The sequence below is a fragment of the Vulpes vulpes genome, chromosome 16, assembly GCF_048418805.1.
Source record: "Vulpes vulpes isolate BD-2025 chromosome 16, VulVul3, whole genome shotgun sequence".
Lineage (NCBI taxonomy): Eukaryota > Metazoa > Chordata > Mammalia > Carnivora > Canidae > Vulpes > Vulpes vulpes.
The window spans coordinates 68837876-68861470 of record NC_132795.1 but is presented as its reverse complement, the minus strand read 5'-3'; the positions used below and the strand labels follow the sequence as shown (position 1 = coordinate 68861470).

The window sequence follows — 23595 nt, the reverse complement described above, 5'->3', positions numbered from 1 at the left end:
AATGCTTAACACTGATTAGTGGAGTATGCTTTCATATCTGGCAAAGTCTTTCTTGAGAATATACAACTCTATTTGGACCGTATTTGGACTGTCTACAATTGGATCCATACTTTTTAAGTTCATATATAGAGATAGAATAGGAGCAAAAGAACTTTGCAACATTCTTCTTATCTGTTTAACTCAAATTCTAAGCAGTTCTGATTACAGAAGACCTCTCCTCATCTGGGAATGGAAATTAGAGAATTGACCACACCTGAAAAAAATGAAAGCACTTGTATTTAGAAACTGAATTCCCTGAGGCATGGCCTCACCTCATGAACATAAACAGACAAGATATATATTGTTTATCTTCACAACGAGCAATCTGCTGTCTCTACCTGCCTTCAGTTTATTAATCCTGGTCCCTTTGGTTCTACAGATCACAGCCATCTAAATGAAGGGTTCTGGACCTTCATTAAACTAAAATCAGCCAGTATAATTTGAACCTGCATCTCAGTACCATGACATGCAGGGAACCATGGTAAACATAGATGAATGCTAGTCCTGCTCTTTCAACGCATACATTCTTGTAGAAGGAAATGAACATTTATGGAAGAGTGGCTTCATGGACTGGTGGGATGGACTCATGGAGTAGTACAGAGAAAAGTGTTTGTTGAAATTTTTCTATACAGAAATTGTCAAATGACAGATCATCTAAATACAAAGTCTATTTATCCCCCCCAAAGACACCGCTGAGATGGTATTGGCTGGCATGAATTTCTTGTGTGCTGTATATAGCATGACATAGCGATGAAGAAAACCTCAACTGCTGGTGAACGTAAAAACCACTAATTATAGTGCTTTAGCTTCTCGGTCTCTAAATTGGTGATAATCACCATACACTTATGTTGAGATGTGATGTGAGGTGAGGTAATAACAAAGCAGAAAGCACCCATGCATTCTGCACATACCTTACCTCCATGTGGCCCCACAGAATGGAAGCTGACACCTGTCAAAACAGAGACATATTTTGGGATATTTTGTGGGCCAGGTAGGTGCTACAATGGATTCTGCAAACAAAATGAAGACCAGTGCAGGAAATGAGTTGACTCCTGCCTCTAGTTTCGTGTCCCTCCAGATCTGTTCCCCATAATTCCTTCAGGGTTCTCTTTCTAAAACACAAAATATGTCCACACCACACCACCATCCCCATGAACAATTCTTTGATGCAGTCATTGATTCAAATCATATTAATGACCTGTTGGGCACTATGCTAAACATCAATGAGACTTTTTTTTTTCTCATGAAACTGTAAGTTGATTTGGGGAAATAGACATTAATTATATGATCAAAGATAAACTCTCACTTTATCCCTCCAGCCTCTGGAATAAAGTTGAAACTCCTAAGCTTACATAGTGTATAGCTGTATCATTGTCATCATCTGGCCCATACTTCCTTTCATCCTTGCCCTTTAACATCATCATCCCTCTCTTCTCTGGCTAATAGAATCAGTGCCCATTTCCTGAGTATGCCAACCTGTCTCTTGCTTTCTTTCATGCCTTTGCACATGGCCACTTCATTTTCTTGGTTTTCTTCTTCCTGCTTGGTGAGCTCTTCACTTAGCCATGGAGATGTTGCTCAAAGGGACCCCCTTCTGTGGCAGAGGTAGTGGTTTCCTTCCCTGTGCTCCCAAAGCCTTGTTTCTCATCTCCATTGCTGACATTTGCACTGTTCTATCATGATATTTTTGTGACCCTTTCTCTTCTGAGACTGTGAACCCTTGAAAGTAGAAGCTGTGTCTTACTTGATTTTATCTTCCTAGACCCCAGCACAGAACTCAACCCAGAGTAGATGCTAAGAAAATGTTGGTTGATATTAAATGGTTCTTCATAATCCTATTAGCTAAATATGGAGACTAGTAAAGAGAGACATGCATGGAAAGAGGGGGACGACTCCGTGACATAGGCAAGTAAAAGTAAGGTCATATTGCTAAAGGGCAATAGTTCTATATATGAAGGGTCTTTAGAGTTAAGAAGTTCAACTGGAAGGGTGCCTGGGTGGCACAGTTGGTTGAGTGTTTGGCTTTTAATTTTGGCTCAGGTTGTCATCCCAGGGTCGTGAGATCCAGCCCTGCATTGGGCTCTGTGCTTGGTGCTGAGGCTGCTTCAGATTCTCTCTCCCTCTCCCTTTCTCACTCATGTGTGCATTCTCTCTCTCTCTCTCTCTCTCTTTCGGGAAAATAAATCTTTAAAGAAAAAAATTCAACTAGAATTTTCTAAAATGTAAAGAGTCTCTTTAGGTTATTATTCTATTGTGGATATTATCTAACGCATCGATGTTCAGAATGAAAAGCCATGGATTTCAGGCATGAAATCCTCATGAGTTTCCATTACTGATGGAGGAAGAAATCCCATTTCTCTGTAAAGACAGTGCTTCTGGGATATGCTTTTACATGACCTTGTCCCCAAGGACACTCCTGGCTAGGCACTTTGGACCCAGTGAGACTGAGGGCAGTCAGACACCAGCCAGCACCATTCCCATCTCATAAGTTTCATGTAGTTCTTTTAGAAAAATAAAGAAGAAGCAAATTTATGGTACTAAGACTAATAGCTGTAGATGATGATCAATGCAGAGGGAGAAAGGTTTCTATTCTTCTCTACTTCTGGGAGACTGTATTGCTTTTGCCTCCCTAACTGGTAGTTTTGTGTACTTGTGATGGTATTGCAGTGAGGTGGTTTGGCTTCAGGTCAGAGTATACCACAACAAAAAAACCTTTGCAATGAAAACACCTGCTGGCCTTTGCTTTGAGGGGCCACGTGCATTAAGCTGTATGTGGCAGACCACAACAGGGACCTTTGGAGCATTTGTCCCCAGCCCGTAGAGTGCATCAATGTCGTAGACATGCCTAGGCTTCCTGAGCGGGGCACTCCCAGATGCAGAGGCCTCTGGTACCCACTGGGGCCATTCTTCTCTCTGCAGGGTCTCACTGTGCTGGTAGGAAATAGCTTTAAGTTACAGCGAGGTGTCTGGCAGACATGAACATCACCGCTGGTGTCACGTTAAGGACACAGAGCAGTGGAAATCGATCCTGTGGACATTCATGTAAAATTCATTTATTCTTTTTATTCTTACACCAAAGCTTTATTTTTGATAATTTCTGAATAGAATTTTTATTGAATTGCTCACATAATGAACTGAAAATGACTCTTTACCCGTATGGTTTACGTTTTGCCCAGTGACTGATGGAAACATGGTCTTAGAGGGAAATGTTTATCATATACGCAAAAACAATATTCTTCAGCCTTTCAAAAATCGCTTTTTGAATGATAAAAAGAAAAGCCAATGCCAGGAGGGAAAGAGGGAGATGGGGTGGTATGAAAAACATAGGGATTTAAACTCTAAAGCTGATGTTTTATTTTTAAAAATAAAAGGATTAGAAAGAGCTGGGTAGTGGGTACTTTGGTGTTTATTCTCTGTATTTGTCTCTAAGCTTAAATGCTCTGTAATAAAATCATTTGGAGGCACCTTTTGCATAGCATTAGAGCATGTCAGGAGGTAATATGACCATCATAATTTATTTTTGTTACAAATCTTCAACTTGATAAAATTTAGGAGCAGCCCATTAGTTTGTGTTGCTGGGTATCTCTCTCTCTCTCTCTCTCTCTTTTTATAAAAACATATGCTTTAGAATCTTAATCAGTTTAATTGGGCTTTTGCCTTCATATTGGGTGAATCTAACTTTTTCAAGTCTGGTTAAGGAAAAATCAAACCAAGATATGAAAGGAGAAGGTGTTCAAAACCGTAGTTAACAATGGTTTTTATTCCAGTGGGGGACTGGCAAGATGCCCTAGCGTAGGCTTACTCAGAGAGATGCCACGTACCCTTCTGCTCTCCCCTGTCTCTTATCTGCTGGTGGAGGTTCTAGCCCTTTGATTCAAGTCAGCATGACAGAGCATCTGTTAGCTGCTTCTGTCACCAAGCACACTGGAGCAACCCTGGCCACGCTCCTCTGGAGACACGTGCTTGATTGTGCCCATCACACCAGGGAGGTGAATCCAGCAATAGTGTGATCCACTGAACACGGGCCCCTAAAGATTCTCATCCCTAGACCCTCCTTGTAAACATGTTACCTTAATGGCAGAAGGGACTTCACAGGTGTGATTAAGTTAGAGTCTTGAGATGGGGAGATGACACTGGATTAGGTGAGTGGTTGGATAGCATCACACAGACACTGAGGAGAGGGTAATAGGAAGGTCAGGTCAGAGGGAGATGTGGCCAAGGAGGCAAAGGTGAGCTAAGGCATGGGAGCAGCCTCCAGACTGGAAAAAAGTGAGGAACAATCTCCCCGGCACAGAGCCCTATCAGCGCCTTGATTTTAGCCCAGTGAAAGTGGTTTTAGACTGCTGACCCCTGAAAGTGTTGCAGTCACTAAGTTCTGGCTAATTTCTTACTGCAGCTGATGGAACCTAATACAGATAGTCTTGCACTTGAGAAAGGTTGAGCAAGGGCTTGGCAGAGGAGTAAGACTTCTTCCCCATCAGAGGTAACCAGGCTCAGTGAGAGCTTGGACAGAGCTCGGCGGTGCTGGCTTTGAGTCCGACTGCTTGAGTCAAAATCCTGGCACCACCATTTATTAGCAGTGTCATCTTGAATAAGTGGACCTCTGTCTGCCTTTGTTCTCTCATCTGTAAAATGGGAATGATAACAGAACTTGCTTCAGAGGCTTGTAATGAAGTTAACTGGCATAATCCACACAGAGCGCTTGCATAGTACCTGGCACAGAGCAGGGGTGCTATAAAGGTTGACTATTATTATATAAGCCCTCGGCTATTCAAGGCTTTGCCCTGTGTTTGTGGTTGGTTGCTGAAATTTATTGGCTTATGTAATAAGGCACTCATTCTTTTGGGAACCACATGAATTATGCATTCCTCCCTCATAAACACCCAAAAGAAGTACCCACTCATTCTGGGGGCAGTGACATCTTGGCTAAATGTACGAGTCCTGACCTGGTGGGGTCTTTGTTTTCTCTTAATAGGGGCACACAAACAAATTTATATTTGTTTGTGTATATGAAACCGATCTTTTTTCTTGCAGGGAAATATGTTCATGATTACCCGTTTAGGTCTTCACTCAGAGAGCCCTTGGGTTTGTGTTCTTCTTCCTTTCCTTGTGCTTGCAGTAGGAGGATTTTCCTAACATAAAAATAAAATCTCAGGGTAAGGAGGACTACATGCAGTGTTTGGGAGCAGGGTGCATTTAGGGTCATTGTAGCTCTGAAGTTACGAGAATGGGGAAAACTTGACAGATCATGACCAGTAGTTGGCTTATAGCATGGTGATCACTCATGGAAGGCAGACGCTCACTCAAATTCTGTCTTCCTTCACCTAGAACACCTTCTGATAATGAAGTCCTCTGATACTTTCTAATATCCATGTCTATGTATATATTTTTTTACCATTTAACTTTTCTTTCATCATGATAAGTGTACTCTTTAATGCCCATCCCCTATGTTCCCCATCCCCCCACCTGCCTCCCCTCCAGTAACCATCAGTTTGTTTTCTATAGTTATGAGTCTGTTTCTTGGTTTGTCTCTTTGTCTTTTTTTATCCTTTGCTTGTTTGTTTCTTAAATTCCACATATGAGTGAAACATATGGTATTTGTCTTTCTCTGACTGACTTATTGGGCTTAACATTATACTCTCTAGCTCCATCCATGTCGTTGCAAATGGCAAGAGTTCATTCATTTTTATGGCCGAGGACTATTTGATTGTATGTACATACCACCTCTTCTTTATGCATTCATCTATTGATGGACACTTGGGCTGCTTCCATAGTTTGGCTATTGTGAATAATGGTACTATAAACACGGGGATGCATGTATCCCTTTGAATTAGTGTTTCTGTATTTTTAAGGTAAATACTGACTAGTGTGATTCCTGGGTCATAGAATAGTTCTATTTTTAACTTTCTGAGGAACCTCCATGCTAGTTGCCAGAGTGGCTGTACCAGTTTGGCTTCCTACCAACAGTACGTGGTAGGTTCCCCTTTCTCCACATCCTTGCCAAGCCTGTTATTTCTTATGGTTTTGATTTTAGCCATTCTGACAGGTGTGAGGTGATATCTCATTGTGGTTTTGATTTGCATTTTCCAGTCGTGTTGAGCATTTTTTCATGTGTCTGCTGGCCATTTGTATGTCATCTTTGGACAAATGTCTGTTCATGTCTTCTGCCCATTTATAATTGGGTTATTTGTTTTGGGGGTATTGATATAGAAGTAAAATATATATAACTTCTTTATATATTTTGGATACTAACCCTTTATTGGCTGTGCCATTTGCAGACATCTCCCATTTGGCAGATGGCCCTTTGGTTTTATTGATTGCTTTCTTCCTTGTGCAGAAGCTTTTCATTTTGATAGTCTCAGTATTTTTTGTTTTTTTACTTTTTATTTGCCTTGCCTCAGGAGATATATCTAGACAAATGTTGCTACAGCTGATGTCTGGTATCAGTGTCTCTTTAGAGAGAACCTGGGAGGGCAGCCCGGGTGGCTCAGCCGTTTAGCGCTGCCTTCAGCCCAGGGCATGATCCTGGAGACCTGGGATCAAGTCCCACGTCAGGCTCCCTGTTTGGAGCCTGCTTCTCCCTCTGCCTGTGTCTCTGCCTCTCTCTTTCTTTCTCTGTCTCTCATGAATGAATAAATAAAATCTTAAAAAAAAAAAAAAAAAAAGAACCTGGGATGAGCTGTCAGCCACCTCATACTGAATTTCCCTCTGTAGGGACTTTTGAGATGGTCAGGGGAGCATTTCAGCCAGAGAGGAGCTTATGCACAGAGTGAGGCAAGAAGATAGCAAAGAGCAGGGCGTATTGGGGAAATTATAGTCGAGGCATATGGTGTATGCTGGGTGGAGAGGGAGTAGGAGGTGAAACTGGATTTGTCTACTGAGGGAAGAGTGTGAAGAGCTTCAGATGTCCACCTTAGGAGTGTGGCTGTGACCTTAGAGCCCTTCCCTTACCAGAATGCGCACATGCTCTATTAAAATAGATATGGTTGGAGGGGAAATCAGAGCTCTGTGGTCCTGGAGTTTTGGAGATTATGGGAGAAACAGGAAAAAAAAGTTTCTTTTCTTTGGGTGTTCTCAGAACCTATGAATACATTGTGAATTTTCCAGAAGTGGAAACAAAGGCACTGGGATTTAAAAAAAAAAAAAAAAGAGTTAGTGGGTCCAAGAGATACTCAGGATGAAGGGTAAAAAACAATTGGTGACCAATGAGATGGTGGCGGGTGGGGGGGGGTGCACAGGAGAGGTGTGGCAAGGGAGAAAAGGCAGGAGACTAGTTTCAAGTTTAGGCTTTTAGGCAATGCCTTAGCATTTTTGGCACTAGAGGGATGGAGAAGATGAAACTGCTTTTATAGGAAGTTAGTAGGTTTTGAGTTTATTGTGGACTGCTTTCCTTGTGATGTTGGCAGGTGCCGATGCCCACAGACTACAAAGCTGGGCGGAGCCGAGAATTTCAAACCAGTTGGTACTGATGAAGACTTCTAGAGTTAGGTCCCAACGATGCAAATCACATTCATTTATACAAGTCAACCAGTAATGTTCTAGTGACGGGCGGAAGGGTAGAGGCCTCACTTAGCTCTTAAATGCTGACTGTTACATGCCGATTAGGCCCGTTGTCATGTTTATATAGAAGCTGTATCTTCTCTTGCAGAATCACTGCTTGTGCAATGACTATGAATAAGTATGTGGAAGAAAACGTATCTCAAAAGTCCTACACAACCATCAAGTATTTCATGAAGATGCTGAGCAGTGTCAGCGAGACCCTGATCTTCATCTTCATGGGCGTGTCCACTGTTGGGAAGAACCACGAGTGGAACTGGGCCTTCGTGTGCTTCACACTTGCCTTCTGTCTCATCTGGAGAGCACTGGGTAATGGTGCTTGTTTCCCAAAGGGACATCCGGCAACACTCACTAGAAGAATGGGGCTTGCTTCTTCTCATGGCTTGCCCTTGGCTGCAGCTACTTCATCTTCTTCCTCTCCCTCTCCTCCTCATCTTCCCCCATTCCACATGGATTCTTTTCATCCCCAAGTACCTTCATGACTCTGCCATCAGACTGACCTCCCTTGGCCTCCTTGAGTTCACGTTTTCACCTGTTATCCCAGAACAACAAACACCAAGGAAGGGTGAAAAGACCGTGGGGCTTGTTAGATGCTTTGTCCTGTCACAGAAGCCCAGAGAATGAGTCTCACTGGTTTCGTGTTCTGGACTCACACCATCTGTTTTCTTTGGTTTTTGCTTTTCATTCTCAGGTGTCTTTGTCCTGACTCAGGTCATTAACTGGTTCCGGACGATCCCCCTGACCTTTAAGGATCAGTTCATCATCGCCTATGGAGGGCTCCGAGGTGCCATCTGCTTTGCGCTTGTGTTTCTCCTACCTGCTGCTGTGTTTCCTAGGAAAAAGCTGTTCATTACAGCGGCGATTGTTGTCATATTCTTTACTGTCTTCATCCTGGTGAGTAAAACTCTCTCTTCTGGCAAAGTCTCTCTGGTTACTGGGAGAGGAGACAAGACCTGTCAGGCTATCTGGATGAACTCCTCTTACAGGAGGCAAAGTGGCAAAGGCTTGTCGAAGCTCTGGTGGTTATGATGTTAAGGAAAATATTGCTTCCTTGTGTCACCTGATTATGCAGGGGCCTAAGAGAATCCAATTTGGTCACTTGGCCCACGCGCAGGAATTCTTATTTAAGGAAACTCAGCTAAGTGATCTAAGCATACTGCTGGAAACTTATGAACTGAGCTTACTAATCCTTGTCATTTGTCGAACTCTCTGACCTAGTAAATGTACTCATTAAATGCTACTTGTGTGATGACCTTCCAACAGCAATTTGACATTACTTGACTGCATAGCAGTGTGTCCCTTGAAAGGGTGGGATGCGTGAATATATGCTTAGTACCAGAGACAGAAAGTGTGGTAGGAAGAATGCAGGTTGGCATCAAGATCCGCACTTTGTCTATCAATCTCTAAGTCAATAAGCCAGCCCTTCGGGGATTATATTTTGCAGATACTCATGTAGTAAATATGTATTGGACTCTTGCTATATGTCAGACTGCCCTCTAGGTACTCAGAATCCGTGAGTGAACAAGATGCAGAAATATCCCTGTCCCTGTGAACTTACATCCCAGAGGGGATGCCAGATGCCTGACACTAGACATACTAAGTGAGTAAATATTATAGAGGAGATAAGAAGGTGAAAGGTGCTGTGCAATAAGAAGTGGAATGGTGAGTGAGGGGGAGTTCACTCACTAAATAGAATTGTCATGGAAGACAATGAAAAAATGACATTTGAGCAAAGGCTTATGGGTGGGGGAGTGAAGGAATTACCTAAGCCAAAGAACAGTTCAGGCAGATAGGACCAACGGTATGCAGGCAGTACGTTCCTGGCCAGTGTGGCTGGAGAGATGAGGATGAAAACAGTGAGGGGGAGTCTCACTATCCTATGTTCTACATAGGATAAGGCCACACAAGCCCACGTAGGGACTGGCTCTTCACCACGTCGAATGGAAGCCATCAGGTTCTGTACAGAAGCATGTGTTTTGATTGACTTTGTAAAAGGATCACCTGGACATTGGGAGAACAGGCTCCTAAGGGAGTATAGACACAGTATAGACACGGAAAACGTAGTGTGGAGGCCAGTGCAATCACCGAGCAAGACCAGCGCCCAGAAGGGTTGAGATCCTTGGATCCATTCTGAAGGTGGAACCTACAGGATCCCTGATGGGTTAGACATCGATGTGAGGGCCAGAGCTGTCCCAGGGGACTCTGGGGCTTTTGGCCTGAGCAGCTGGGAGGAGAGACTTCCTCTCAGGTGAGAAGGGAGGGGTGTGGGTGGAGGGGATGGGTCTCAGTCACAGGCATGCCAGGTGAGGGGTGTCAATTAGACCTACAAGCAGAGGGATGAGTAGGCGGCAGGATCCTGGCTGGGTCTGGACTTCAGGAGACAGCTTGGTCATCCTCACAGAGCTGGCATTTGAAATCCTGAGCCTGACAGGATTCTCAAAGGAGTGAACATATATCAAAGAAGCCAGTACACAGGACCAGGAGCTGGTCTCTAGGGCAGCCCAACCTTAAGACTGGAGAGAAGAGGAAGGCGGCCAAGGGCTAGTGATAATGACAGAGGGGAAAAGCCAGGAGGTAACTGTTTATTTTTTATTTATTTTTATTTTGTCTATTTTTAGGAGTACTTTTTATTTATTTATTCTTTGTTTTAAAGATTTATTTAGTGGGTGGCTCAATTGGTTAAACATCTGCCTTTGGCTCAGGTCATGATTCCAGGGTCCTGGGATCGAGCCAGGCATCGGGCTCCCTGCTCTGGGGGGAATCTCCTTTTCTCTCTGCCTCTACCCTTCCCCCTCCTTGTATGCTCTCTCTCTCAAATAAATAAAATCTTGGGATCCGATCCCTGGGTGGCACAGCGGTTTGGCACCTGCCTTTGGCCCAGGGCGCGATCCTGGAGACCTGGGATCGAATCCCACGTCGGGCTCCCGGTGCATGGAGCCTGCTTCTCCCTGTGCCTGTGTCTCTGCCTCTCTCTCTCTCTCTGTGTGACTATCATAAATAAATAAAAATTAAAAAAAAATAAAATCTTTTAAAAGAACAAAGATTTATTTACTTTTTTGAGAGAGATAGAGAGGTAGGAAGGGCAGAGAGGGTGGGAAAGGGACAAGCAGACTCCTTGCTGAGTGCAGAGCCAGACTGAGATCCCAGCCTGAGCTGAAACGAAGAGTCAGTTGCTTAACTGAAGGCGCCCCTTCAGGAGGTACTTTTTATTTATTTATTTTTAAAAAAGATTTTATTTACTGACTCATGAGAGAGAGAGAGAGAGAGATTGAGAGAGAGAAGCAGAGACACAGGCAGAAGGAGAAGCAGGCTCCATGTGGGGAGCCTGACGTGGGACTTGATCCCGGGTCTCCAGGATCAGGACCTGGGCTAAAGGCGGTGCCAAACCACTGAGCCACCGGGGCTGCCCTTGGAGGTACTTAAAATTTTTTTTTTTCTGTTTAACAGTTCATCACAGAATACTTTCTAGGTGGCTGACTCAGGCCCAAGCTCTTTTTATATAATCTCATTTAATCCTCATAACACTTCTGTGGCACAGAACTCTATCACTGAGGACACTGAGGCACCGAGCCTGTACTCCAGTGCCTTTCCCAAGTCTGCACAGATAGTAAAAGGTAGAACGGGGGCCAGTTCATTCGTACCTCTGAATAAAGTGCATAGTCGTTGTTCAATATTGTGACTCACTGTGCTCCTCCTCCTCTGCCATTCATCAGTTCCCTGAAGAGCAGTTTATCCTTCATCCATCCATACCTCCTGTGCTGGGGACAGTGGGTTGTCCTGTGTGAGGAATCCTGGAGAAGAAGGCCTTGGGAGCCCCTGTCCTAAGTCAAGAAGTGGCCACTTCCTGTTACTATTTTTATCACCAGTGCCCTCCTACTGCACGTACCCACCAGTGATGGCTTACTTGTGCCGGGCACTCGGACAAGGCCTTCCCTATGTGTATTATCTCATTTCATCCTCACAAAACAAACCTTTGAGAAGGAACCCTGTGAGGCAGAAAGAGAGAAAGGAGGCTGACCCAAGGGCACACGAATGTCAATGAGAAAAGCTGAGGTTGAGCCTGGGACTCTGACCCACAGATGTGCTCAGAACTACTGAATGCCAGTGACTTCACTCAGGAGACGTGATTTACCAGGTCATGGTTGGTAACAGTTTCAGTTACAGGAACACATATGAGTTTTGCTTCAAATACCCTATGGCCTTCTTATACACCTGAGAGAAGCAAATGCCCCTGTCTTTATCTTTTTAGTAGAGTGTTTATAGGATCCTTGTAAAAAGTCCTCCAATTTGCTACTCCCACACTTTACCTGGGGCAGAATGGTGCATTGAATCCATTTTGCCTTGAGCCTTTTAATCTCTCAGTAGCACCCTAGAGCATCAGGCTTGAGGGGAACAGTCAGGCGGGGGTGAGTGACTCACCACCTCTCCTAGGCCAGCTGCCTTGTCCTTAGTGCTCCCAGCGATCCCTGCCAAGGCTTAGTCAGTGCTCTCAGAACTTAAGGTGTCAAATACAAAAATAGAACCATGTTAGTCTAGTGTAACTAGGAACTGGGTCATTTGGAGATGTATATATCAGCTGCTAATCATCCACATAAGTGTTTCTCAAACATCTATAGTGCAGAACCAGCCCCCTCCTCTGGCATCAAGGACATATGCATTTGTAAAATCCAAGAAAAATGACCAGAAGGGAAGATGTAATTCAGGAGAGGACATACAAAAGACAAGCTGAAATTTTTTAGTTAGTAGACCCAACAGACATAAAATCACATTTCTTCAATCAGAACAAGCATAGCGTAGGGAAAAGGAAAGAATTACAGAAAAGTATACTGTTTTTCAATGAATGTGTGCGTAGGTGATTAATATAGAGTATCATTATTCTATTTATAATATCTTGGCTTTTGGGAATTGTAAATCAACCAGAAGATATGGGTGAAGTTTAGATTCCCCATCTTCAAAGCCTACGCACCCACTTTGAATGAATGAATAGTGTGTCTATCAATATTTAACTGTGATTAACAGTTTTTGATGTGACAAATGAAAAAAAAACAGAGGCTACAAACAGAGTAGTTTAGATGTATTGGCTGTATTTGGCACCGTAAACATATTAAATTAACCCTTTAGAGATTTTTCAGGGAGTCCATAGTTGGAGTCTGTAAGCATACCCCATGGACAGTCTTCTCTAATTAGGTTTAAGCTGGCAAAGCTCTGTCTGATGCTCACTTGGAAGAGGAATTTCTGTAGTTCCACAAACTGTAATCTCCTGCACTGTTGTCTGACCCACCCCTTTGTGTGTACAGATTGGAGACTAATGGATCTGGCTCTTAAGAGGCTCTGGGTTATGAACACACATGTGCATACACACACAAATGCACACAACACTCCCTTCAGGTAGGATCTTTTTTCTCAGAATACATCAATAATTAAGGAACTTGGAGAAAAGCTGAAAGAAAATAGTTAATGGGTTATAAACATAGTAGGAATAATTAATTGTAATCTATGCATAACATGTTGCCTTCTGATTAAGGACTATGCATTCTTTTTCAAGTGACAACTTTTATGTTGATGGATCTATCATTAAACTTCTAAATGTCTTCCCCCCCTTTTTATTTCAATATTTCTTATACAGTAGGTCTTCCATCCCAGTATTATTGAGTTAGCACTGTCTTCTAGAATAGAATTCCACGTGACATATGGTTTATTATCTGACACTTAGATTTATAATGAGAATTTTTTTAACATTCCTTGAATCATATTGATAATTAGGAGAGTAACCTCTTGATGAACATTAACATGTTACCAGAATACAGTCTTGCTTGTAGAATATTTAATGAGTAAACAATTGTGATTCTTTGGGCACGTGAATTCATTTTCTTTTAGATAAGATTGGTAACATTACATAAAATATAAGCTGTCTCTCGTTTTAAATTTATATTCAAGATTGGGGACAAGGTAGAGTCCAGTAGTAGAAAACACAGACGTTGGAGCAAGGCTGTCCTGGGTTGACATTCTGGTTAATATTCTGATAGTTATTGCCCAGAACAACCTCTGTGAGCTTCTTTTGACTTTAGGGGCTCTACACTAGGCCTGGAGCCTGCTAGAGATTCTCTCTTTCCCTCTCCTTCTCTGTCTGCCCCTTCCCCTCCCAATAAAAAAATAAAAATTAAAGATCCAGATAATGGTACCTTCCTCCTAGGCAATAGAGAAGAAATTTGCATGTAAACATAGTAGTTAATGCAAACAACTTGCCTGATGATTTAACCTGATGATTTGCTTTGTTTTAATTATGACATTAAGTAAAATCGTAGTTGAAAGAAGAAAGACAATGCCTTTTGATGTACTTTTCTTTTCTTTGAAAGGAAAAATGATTGCAGAACACTCCAACAATCTGGTCATTATTTAATGAATCCCTATAATCATGTAGCAGACCCTCTGGAAATCCATCTAGCAGCCCAGCAGGTAGCAAAGTTGACTGGAATTCAAGAGAGGACAGTCCCTTTTTGCCTCCATGGCAGATCTGTGTTGTGTCTTTTGTAAGTCATTGTCCAGAAGTATGAAGTATCTAAGATTTTACCCTATTTGCAAGTTAACAAGTTTAACTTGCCTGTAAAATCTCCATGGATGCTTGCAGAAGACACCTGACTCCTGCGTCATAGACAAAGGGCTTTGTTACTCAAGGCAAAAGCAGTAGTCAGAGGTGGGTGTTGGTTTGTGTCAGTATTCCACACCCCAGGTACCCCCGCCCCCCACAGAGGTCTCAGGATGGATGTCTACACATGCAGCGGGCAACATTACAGGAGACTGGCCCAGGGCTTGAGGATCTATCATTCTTTGTCTCGAGGGTGACATGACTTCATCTCTCAATGTTGCTCATTACAAATGCAACCCTGAAAAATGACCTGGGTAAAGGCAGTTGAGGCACTGCATCATTGAAACCCCTACCCTGGAAGAGTGTGTGGGACCTCAGGACCCAGGGTGGGCAGACCTTTCCCAATAATCAAATACTTCTGGAAGTGCCTGGGTAGCTCAGTGGATTAAGTGTCTGACTCTTGATTTCAGCTCAGGTCATGATCTCAAGGTGGTGAGATTAAGTCCTACGTGGGGCTCTGCACTAGGCCTGGAGCCTACTAAAGATTCTCTCTTTCCCTCTCCCTCTCCCTCTGCCCCTCCCCCCCAATAAAAAAAAAAAAACCTTGCTGACTTAGCCTGTCAAACTAGGGTGATGATGCCAACTATTTTATAGGCATTGTATTTTAGTTTATCAAATGAACGGTCATATTTAAGATATGTAGATAGTGTAGCAATGACACATTCCTATATTTAATTAACATACTAAATGGAGTTCTGGAATTAACAGACATTCATTCTGGTACTACAATAAAATGAGTAAGATGATCAGGATTTTTTGAGATTAAAAAAAATGTATATAAATAATTTAGGCTGTAAAAGAAAGTACAAAGATAGCTCCCAGGGTTTGAGACTGAGCAACGAGGTAAAAGAAGGTGATGTTTAATTTAGCATCAGGGAGTATTGGGTTTGAAGGGTGGAGAATCAGGTGTTTGGTTTTAGACACACACCTCTTGGACATGCATATCTGCCTATTAGACATCCAGGTGGAGGTACTGGCGAGGCAATTGTACGTATGGGTCTAGAATTGATGGAAGAAGACAGAGTGGGAAATAGAAATTTGAGACACATTGGTATATAGATGATCTGTAAAACATGAGTCTGAAAGAAGCAATTCAGGAGCAAGCACAGGAAGAGTATAGAAAAGGAAGTGTACCAATATTGAGAAGTCATGAAAATGTTCAGGAACTAGGCAAGGAGAGGAAAAAGGTGAATAGTAAAATGGGAGAAAAATCACGAGGAGTTCATCTAGAAGTGAAAAAAATGTTCAGGAAGAAGAGAGTTCTAGCAACTGTGACAAATGGGATCACAGTCAGGCAAGGTGGGAGCAGAGAGCGAACTACTGGATGCAGCAAGCCCATGATGAGTGGACATCTTCACAAGAGCGCTGGGTCAGATGGTGAGGAATTTCTGATCAGTTGGATTCCAGGGAGAAGGATAAAGAGAGATTGGAGACGGGAGATACAAGACAAAGTCTGGTGAGGTCTGGGAGAGGACAGGGGTGGTAGTGAGAGGGGAATGTGTGCCAGAAGAGGGCTTTTGTTTGTGTTTTTCAAAGATGAGAGCCATAGGAACATGCCTGAGTGCTTGCTGGTGGCACAGTAAAGAGAAAGCCATGATTTAGGGGAAGAGACACATCTGACAGCCAGTTTGAGCACAATGCGGTTAAGTCTGGAAAGAAAGAGGCTGGGAGATGGCACAAAGAGCATGAAAAACCACTTATATGGTTCTTGCCCACTTACCCATTCAACAATAAACACTGTGTGTGCAACCAGGCTTAGGATCTCTGTGATCAAGTCTGTGATCATAGGATATGGTATAGTAGAGCAATGATAGCGACATTTTTGTTGTTGTTGTTGTTGTTGTTAGAGAGTTCCTTTAAGTTTTTCTAGAAGTTGTCTACTACATAGCAGAGAAATATAAGGTAGTTCCTCCCACCTTTTTTTTTTCCCAAAAAAATTTAATTAAAAAAAGAAAACCAACAAGAAATCCTTTTCTTCCAAAAGCTCAAACCAAAAGAATGTTCACCAGACAGCAGTTCTTTTTTGAGGAAAAAAGGCAGGCAGGGCAGGTGGAGACAGAGGTGGCACAGGTGGAAAACATAGCTCACCTGGCTGTCCTGTTCATTCCTGCTGTTAAATGACTCCCTTCCATCAGGTCTGGCCCTGAGGTATTGTGTGTGTTTGTGCCAAAGCCAAATGAACGGGTAAACATTTCATTTGTATCTTGCAAATATGTTTTTCAATGGTTTGATGGAAAACCAAGGGTTCCTTTATTGTTTAAACCTACTTGGATGGTAACAAGCTATTTTTCTAAGCCTTGTTAGGCTGCTTCCCAGTTGACTTGAATTGGAAATTTTCCAATGTGGTTATAAAATAAGGTGCCTTCTCAAAAGTTGGTTGTTGGTTTTGTTTTTGCTTTTCCTTTATTTCTTCCACCCCAAGACCCAGGGCTCCTAGAGTATAGCTTCCAGCTTGGGGAACTTAATATGACACTCACAGATGTCATGTCCTCTGCCTCCAAAATAGATGGATTGAGGAAGGAAGGAAAAAGAGGGAGAGGAACCTATCACATCATTCCTGTTGACATGACATGACAACTGCAAATACTTCAGAGAGCAAATAGGAGACTCTTAAAGGAGCTGTTTAAATACTGGTTATTCAGAGGCAGTGTCAGTGATCCATGGCATATAACCAATATATTTTATTAATCATAAACTACAATATGTGATATATTTAGAAACTGGAGTTGCTCTAGGCAGCAAGCCACACTTGCTTCCTGTAGTTGATCAGTTTTGTTTTATTGTTGTTTAATTTGTGATGGTGCATTAACTTCTAAATCTAGAAGGATTATCTATCCAGTGGAAGGAGTCTGCATCCGGATTGGGGCCTGTGTCCTATCTTTACTTTTCTGTCCCATATTTACAACTGTTGGGCCCTCATAGAATTTTTTTTTTTTTAAATGAATACTGATAGGAAAAAAAAAAAGCATACGAAACAACAGTTAACATCCTTAGAACACATTATGTAGTTTCAACGTTGGATTGATTTTGTTGATTTTTTTTTTTTTTTCCTGGAGTGGTAATTAAACCAGTGGCTTCATGGAATCTGGAATTTAGTAAACCACATGTTTACACCCATTTTCATTTACATAAGTTAAAAATTACAGAATATATGTTGATTGGAAAACTGTTTATTACCTCCTGTATTATTTCAAAGTGGCAGACTGAATTGCAAATAGAACATAAGGTGTGTCTTATCCCAAATTTGGTCAAAATTGGCTCACACTCCAGAAAGATAAAGTCAAGCTTAAAAATGCCTGAAGCTGGATTGATGGAGCACATTGAATGACCTCCTTTGAAAAACGTGTATGGGGGCACCTGGGTGGCTTAAGCATCTGCCTTCAGCTCAGGTTATGATCACAGGGTTCTGGGATCAAGCCCCGCATCGGGCTCCCCATTCAGTAGGGAGTCTGCTTATCTCTCTCCCTCTGCTCCTCTACCTAGCCTGTGCTTGCCTTCTATCACTCTCTCTCTCTTCAAATACATAAGTAAAATCTTAAAAAAAAAGTGTGTATGTATGTCACAGTTTACATTATCAAAAGCATTCTTAAATAAAGACATGCAGAAAGGTGAGATGAAATCAAATGCATGGCAGGGAACATTATCTCAATATATGCATCCCCTCCCACCCCCCACAATCCAGTTACCCCCTCCCCACCATGCATGTGTTCCCCATGTCAAGAATGGCCGGCCACCTGCTACCACGCAGGAGTCTTAGGGATCTTCCTTGACCACCCATTCTCACCCCTCTTCACTTGGCCCAATTTAGTGCTACTGTGTTATAATTTTAAGTATATTCGCTGGTTGTTTTGATATCTGTGAGTTCTCCTGTCACTGTTTTTTTCCTAAATTTTTTTGATTACCTTTACTGCTCCAGACTAATTTAGAGCTGCCCTCTCAAGTTCTGTTAATAAAAATCCTTTGAAAAAGGTCACTGGAATTTTATTGCAAATACTGAGATAAAGTTGTCAACATAATATTGCTATGTAATCCCATTTGGGAACTGTGTTTTAAAAATTCAGATCTTTTGAATATCCTTTTACCAAGTTTTATAGTTCTTTTTGTAAAGGTTTAATGCATTCCATGATAGGATTACATATTATATATATATATGTACATGTATATAAGTATATACACATCTTATGTAATATGTAAAATATATATTACATATTATTATGTGTTAGTACACGTCAATTATATATATGTATTTTCTTTCATGTAGGTGTTTATTCTGATTCTTTTTTTAAATTAGTATATGGGGTGGATTTCTGTATGTTGATTTTGTGTTTAATCACTTAATTAAAATTTCTTGGTATTTTTATTTTATTTTATATTATTTTATTTTATTTTATTTTTTCTTGGTATTTTTAAATGAAAAAAATTGTCTTAGATATTTTAGGACAAACACTAGATCATTCATGGGCAACAGAAATCTTATTATTTCATTTTTAGTGTCTATACTTCTCCCTCTCTCTTATTTAACTGACTGGGACAGGCAGGACTGTGTCAAGTTCTAATGGAAAAGCTTTTAATGTTTAATTATTAAGTCAGATGTTCACTATAGATTTCTGGCAGATAGCTTTTTTTTTTATCATGTTAAGGAAATATTTTTTTTCTCTTCTTAGATTACTAAATAGCTTATGGTTCTCTCCATTTTTCAAGTTCACAAACATGCCCAAACTCCTCTGTACCCTCTTTCACCACTGATTCTTTGCTCATGGTTGGTCCCTGCTATGATATCCTTTCAACATCTTTTAAGACTACTCTTCAGTGTTGCCTCTCTATAAGGCCTTTCTGGACCAGCTTCCTGTGTCTCTCTTATTCTTCCTTTGCATATTTTTAACTGTTTTTGGCATATCCTTCTCCCTTTAAAACTACAAAATCCTAGGACTGAGTGCCTTAACCATTTAACTTTTTTGTATCCCAAATGCCAAAGACACGTGTGCAGCAGAAGTACCATTAGCATGGTTTTAGTAAATAATGAATATAAGAATTATTAAAAAGTTTTCTATGGATGATGCAAGTAGGTGAATCCCCTTATTTGGATAATACTTTATTGTTTTCTGGAATTTCTTTCTCTGTTTCTTAGAATTACTTAGAAGTAGTTTGCAATTTCTTCAACTTTGTCCATTGTTTGTTTTCTAGTAGAACATGCTAGGACATGGCCCTCTGAAAATATGCCAGTTATTGGAGAGGAGGAAAAATTAACAAAATGTTGCATATGTTCTGTTAAATCTTGAGAGGAGGATATCTTTTGTTGGTTACCAAAGCTCAGAAGAATAAAAGTTGTTCTTGAATTTTTCACTTAATTTTATTAGAAGATACACCTTTGCTTTTTTCTGTGCAGGGAATTACTATCCGACCACTAGTGGAATTTCTTGATGTTAAGAGGTCCAATAAGAAACAGCAAGCAGTCAGTGAAGAAATCCATTGCCGGGTAAGTGTTAATGTAGTAATAATGATTTAAATGATAGAAGAAAAACTTGGTGGATTCAGTTGACAGCATATTCTGGCACTCCTTTCCTGAAAGAGAAGGAAATGGCAGAGGGGAAAAGGGAGAGAGGGCCAAGAAGGGCATGAGTTGGGGGGTGTAGAGTGAGCACAGCCCCAGGGTGCCTTCTCCAGATTAATCTGCTAGACCCCTCGGGAATGCGAGAACAAGGAATCCTTTTTTTTTTTTTAAGATTGTATTTTAGAGAGAGAGAATGAGAGATCACAAGCAAGGGAAGGGGCAAAGAGCAAGGGAGAGTGAGAATCCCAAGCAGAATCCCTGCTTAGCTAAGAACCTGACTCGGGCTCAATCCTGTGACCCTGAGGTCATGACCTGAGTAGAAACCAAGAGCCAGCTGCTCAACCCACTAAGCCACCCAGGCACCCCAGGAACAAGGAATCCCTCTTGTAACTTCCTTCAATCTGAAAATGTTTCCACTGGAAAAGTATAATATTTCATATTTTCCGAAATTATGAACAGACTGTTATGAGGAGAAAAATAACCTGAGAATTATCTAATACTGATATAATAAAATCAGTGTATTTAGAGATGAATCATTGTTTCATTGCTTTTAGTAAAAATAAAACAAAACAAACAAAAACCCAACAACAAGAAGAAGCAAAAACAGTCAGGGTCTTTGAAGTTTAGGCATCCTATAAGTAGAGTGCAAATTACTGATTTCGGGTAAAAATTAATCAGTAGCCTACTTTTTCTGTTTTAGTTTTTTGATCATGTGAAGACTGGGATTGAAGATGTTTGTGGACATTGGGGTCACAACTTTTGGAGAGACAAGTAAGAAGGTCTTCCGCCATTATATTATGAAGTGGCTCTGGCTCACTCTGGAAGCAGGACTTACTGACCTGTGTTTTTTTTTCAGAGTTGCAAAATCTTTCCTGTGTTGTGCCATAGTGTGTCCTTTAAGATAAAGTTCAGCAAATCACAGAGACCTGGAGCAAGATAGAGGCTTATTTTGTTCCCCTGTAAGAAGCCAGAGCTCTGTAGCTAATGTAGGTGTAATAGATGAACTTTGCTCCACACACACCTCATGGTCTCAGGACGCTTCTGTCCTGGTGAATCCACTAACATCTTCCATTTCCAAGGTTGACTCTTAGACCAGAATGGGTGCTCCAGCATTAGCCATCATGCATACGGTCCAGGCTGCATGTAGGAAGAAAGATAATGTGGAGACAAAGAACATGTACTGGCTTCCTCTTAACTGAAGTTATCAGAAGCTTTCACGCAATTCTTCCAGTTACACACGTGGCCTGGCCTTCTGTGGCTAGCACTCAGCCATGTAGGCATTTCTCACTGCAAGGGAGGCTGAGGAATGCAGTCTATTTGGTGAAAAACTGAGGATTCTGTTCCTATTTGTTCTCCCACACATGTTGAGGGGCTTTGTCAGATGCAGAGCTTGGAGCACCTAATATTATAAATAGACTAACAAGTATTTTACAAATACATTTTAAATACAAATATTGTAACAAATAGAAGTAACAAATATTCCTAAAGCTAAATTTTTAAAGATTATATGTGCTTATGTAAATGTGTCTATCTAGTTCTTTTTGTTGTTGTTGTTGTTGTTGTTTTAATCTTAAATGGCTTTGTGGTAGATAAATAGAATTCAGTGCCTGTCTTCAAGGATCTCATAGTTGAAATGGACGAGGTGTCCTAGCTGGGCAGAATTAGGTATGTGCTTGAAAATAAACTGAAAAGCAGACTTATGGGATTGATTTTGACAGCAGGGTCAGGGACCACGAAGTGTAGGAGCTGGCTCACCTGGCCCCCAGGAGCTGACAGTGAGCCTCATTCACAAGGGTAGGGGTAGCTCGAGGCAGCCATGGTGGGGGTGTGCCGTGGAACTGACAAATGTTATAAACCAGGGCCTTTTTTCATCCCCATAAAGCAATTTGTGAACATTTATCAGCACATCACTGGTGTTTTTTTTTTTTTTTTAAAATCAATCAGTGTGCACTTTATTTCCAGCCAAGGTTTTTACATTAAGACCAACAAACTATGTGAGCAAACTGTTGATTCACATTTGAGAAATTACATGGTTTCTATTTAGCTTCTGAAAATGTAGTTAGTTGCCATAACATAAGACTTTATTTAATGTGAAACCACCTGAAGTGTTTTAAAGTGTATCCAAGGGTGTTGACAGAGGAAATATACATACAGTGTTATGAAAGTATACACAACTGATGACCACAGTGTAGATCTATTGCATGGTGAATAGGTAATGTTTATCTATTCTCCAAAAATAGTGAAAAATACTAAGTCATTAAATGAATGCTCAGAATTACCAAGGAACAATTAAAAACGACCAGGATCCAAACAGGTTATTTGTATCATATTTATCTAGAAAGAAGTGACAACACTAAAAAACATTGAAAACCAGTGTTTTAAACTTTAAATGCGGGATTTAAAAATATTCCGATAACTTGGAAGGCCTTTGGAAGGAGACAGATGACAGATTTAAACTCTATTTTGGTGGCTCCCTCTTGCCTTCTTGCCTTGGCTTTCCTCACTTGCTAATAGTTTCTGGCCCTCCCCTCTGCAAATTTACGTGAAGTTGACCAGCCTCCCAGTGTATGTAGTTTAACAGAAGGGTGCTGTTGAGTGCTCATTGTCTGTTCACGTGTTCTGACGTGATACTGGATTATATGAGAAGTATAAACCATAGACTCAGGACTTTAAAATTTTAACAATATAATAAAGGCCACAAAACAGTCACACAGCAAATGTGTGTATGTGTGTGTATGTGCGTGTGTATGTAAGATATCATTAAGTGATGAGATGCATTGCAGAGATTTTAAGTGCTAAAACAACCTTTACAAACCTGATCACACTGTTTACTAATATGGAAAAGCCTCTTGGACCTTGTGTTACCGTAATATGTAAAGAAAAAATATTTTATTCGTATGGAGAGAGCACCCAGTTAGTTACATGGGGGCAGAAAGTAATAAAGCAAACTAAACTCTCCATTGTAAAAATATGGGAAAAAGATGACCATTTATCTTGGGCAGAATTTACATTTTTGAAGGCAGGAGGTAGGTGAGAGAACCCTACCCATCTGCCCTGTGACTTTCTATGCCACCCTGCTTTACGTCCCCGGGACCTTCCTACCTAACAAAGATGGATCCTTGTCTTTGCCAAGCCAGCGATTCAGACTTTTTCTGCCTCCCATTCTGGTTTTTTTTTTTTTTTTTTTTAATCCTCAGCCAGGTCTATTTTCCACTTACATCCTCCCTTTCCACCTGACTGCTTTTCTTCCTTCTCCAGCATTCCATCATCAGTCCTTCCCTGGAGGGACAAGAGAGAGCAGTCACCCGGAACAGTTGGTCCCTTTCCAATGGGGAGACTGGGTTAAGGATTTATACCACTCTTCTGCCTCCCAGACAAGGGTAAATAGATATGAGTAGATGTAGGCATCAGGGCAGCAGTCCCTGGGGCAGTGTTAGGAGAAAGTAGTAGACTCTGTGATCATGTGGATTTGGTCTGGAACCTTTGGTAAAAGAACTTCAGGGAAAGTCTGGCTACATTCTATCTTTCAGGCAGAGATACTGTGTCTCTGGGGTACCTGAGTCTGTGCAGGCAAACATCTACAGCCTGCCAGGCTAATTGGACCTGCCAGGGTAATCAGAGCCAACTCTGATTTCATGTCTGAAAGGTAATATGGCTATGTGTCTCACATTTTTCTCTGCAGCGTACATACTTCACTCAACCCCTGTATATTTCCATGCATGACATTCTCCAGGTAAGGTTCACATAATTCCCTGGATTGTCAAGCACACTGTATATCGCAGGTAGAGCAGAGAAGTGTGTG

At 41.4% G+C, this 23595-nt stretch overlaps 1 protein-coding gene across 1 annotated transcript in view; it reads left to right on the top strand.

Annotated features, from left to right (window-relative positions):
• Nucleotides 1-23595, top strand: part of SLC9A2 (solute carrier family 9 member A2) — a 95979-nt gene that overhangs the window by 54546 nt on the left and 17838 nt on the right. The window contains exons 4-7 of the mRNA XM_025992764.2: nt 7688-7905; nt 8288-8490; nt 19629-19718; nt 20494-20564. Of these exons, the coding sequence (XP_025848549.2) occupies nt 7688-7905; nt 8288-8490; nt 19629-19718; nt 20494-20564 (582 nt within the window). The remainder of the gene's footprint in view (nt 1-7687; nt 7906-8287; nt 8491-19628; nt 19719-20493; nt 20565-23595) is intronic.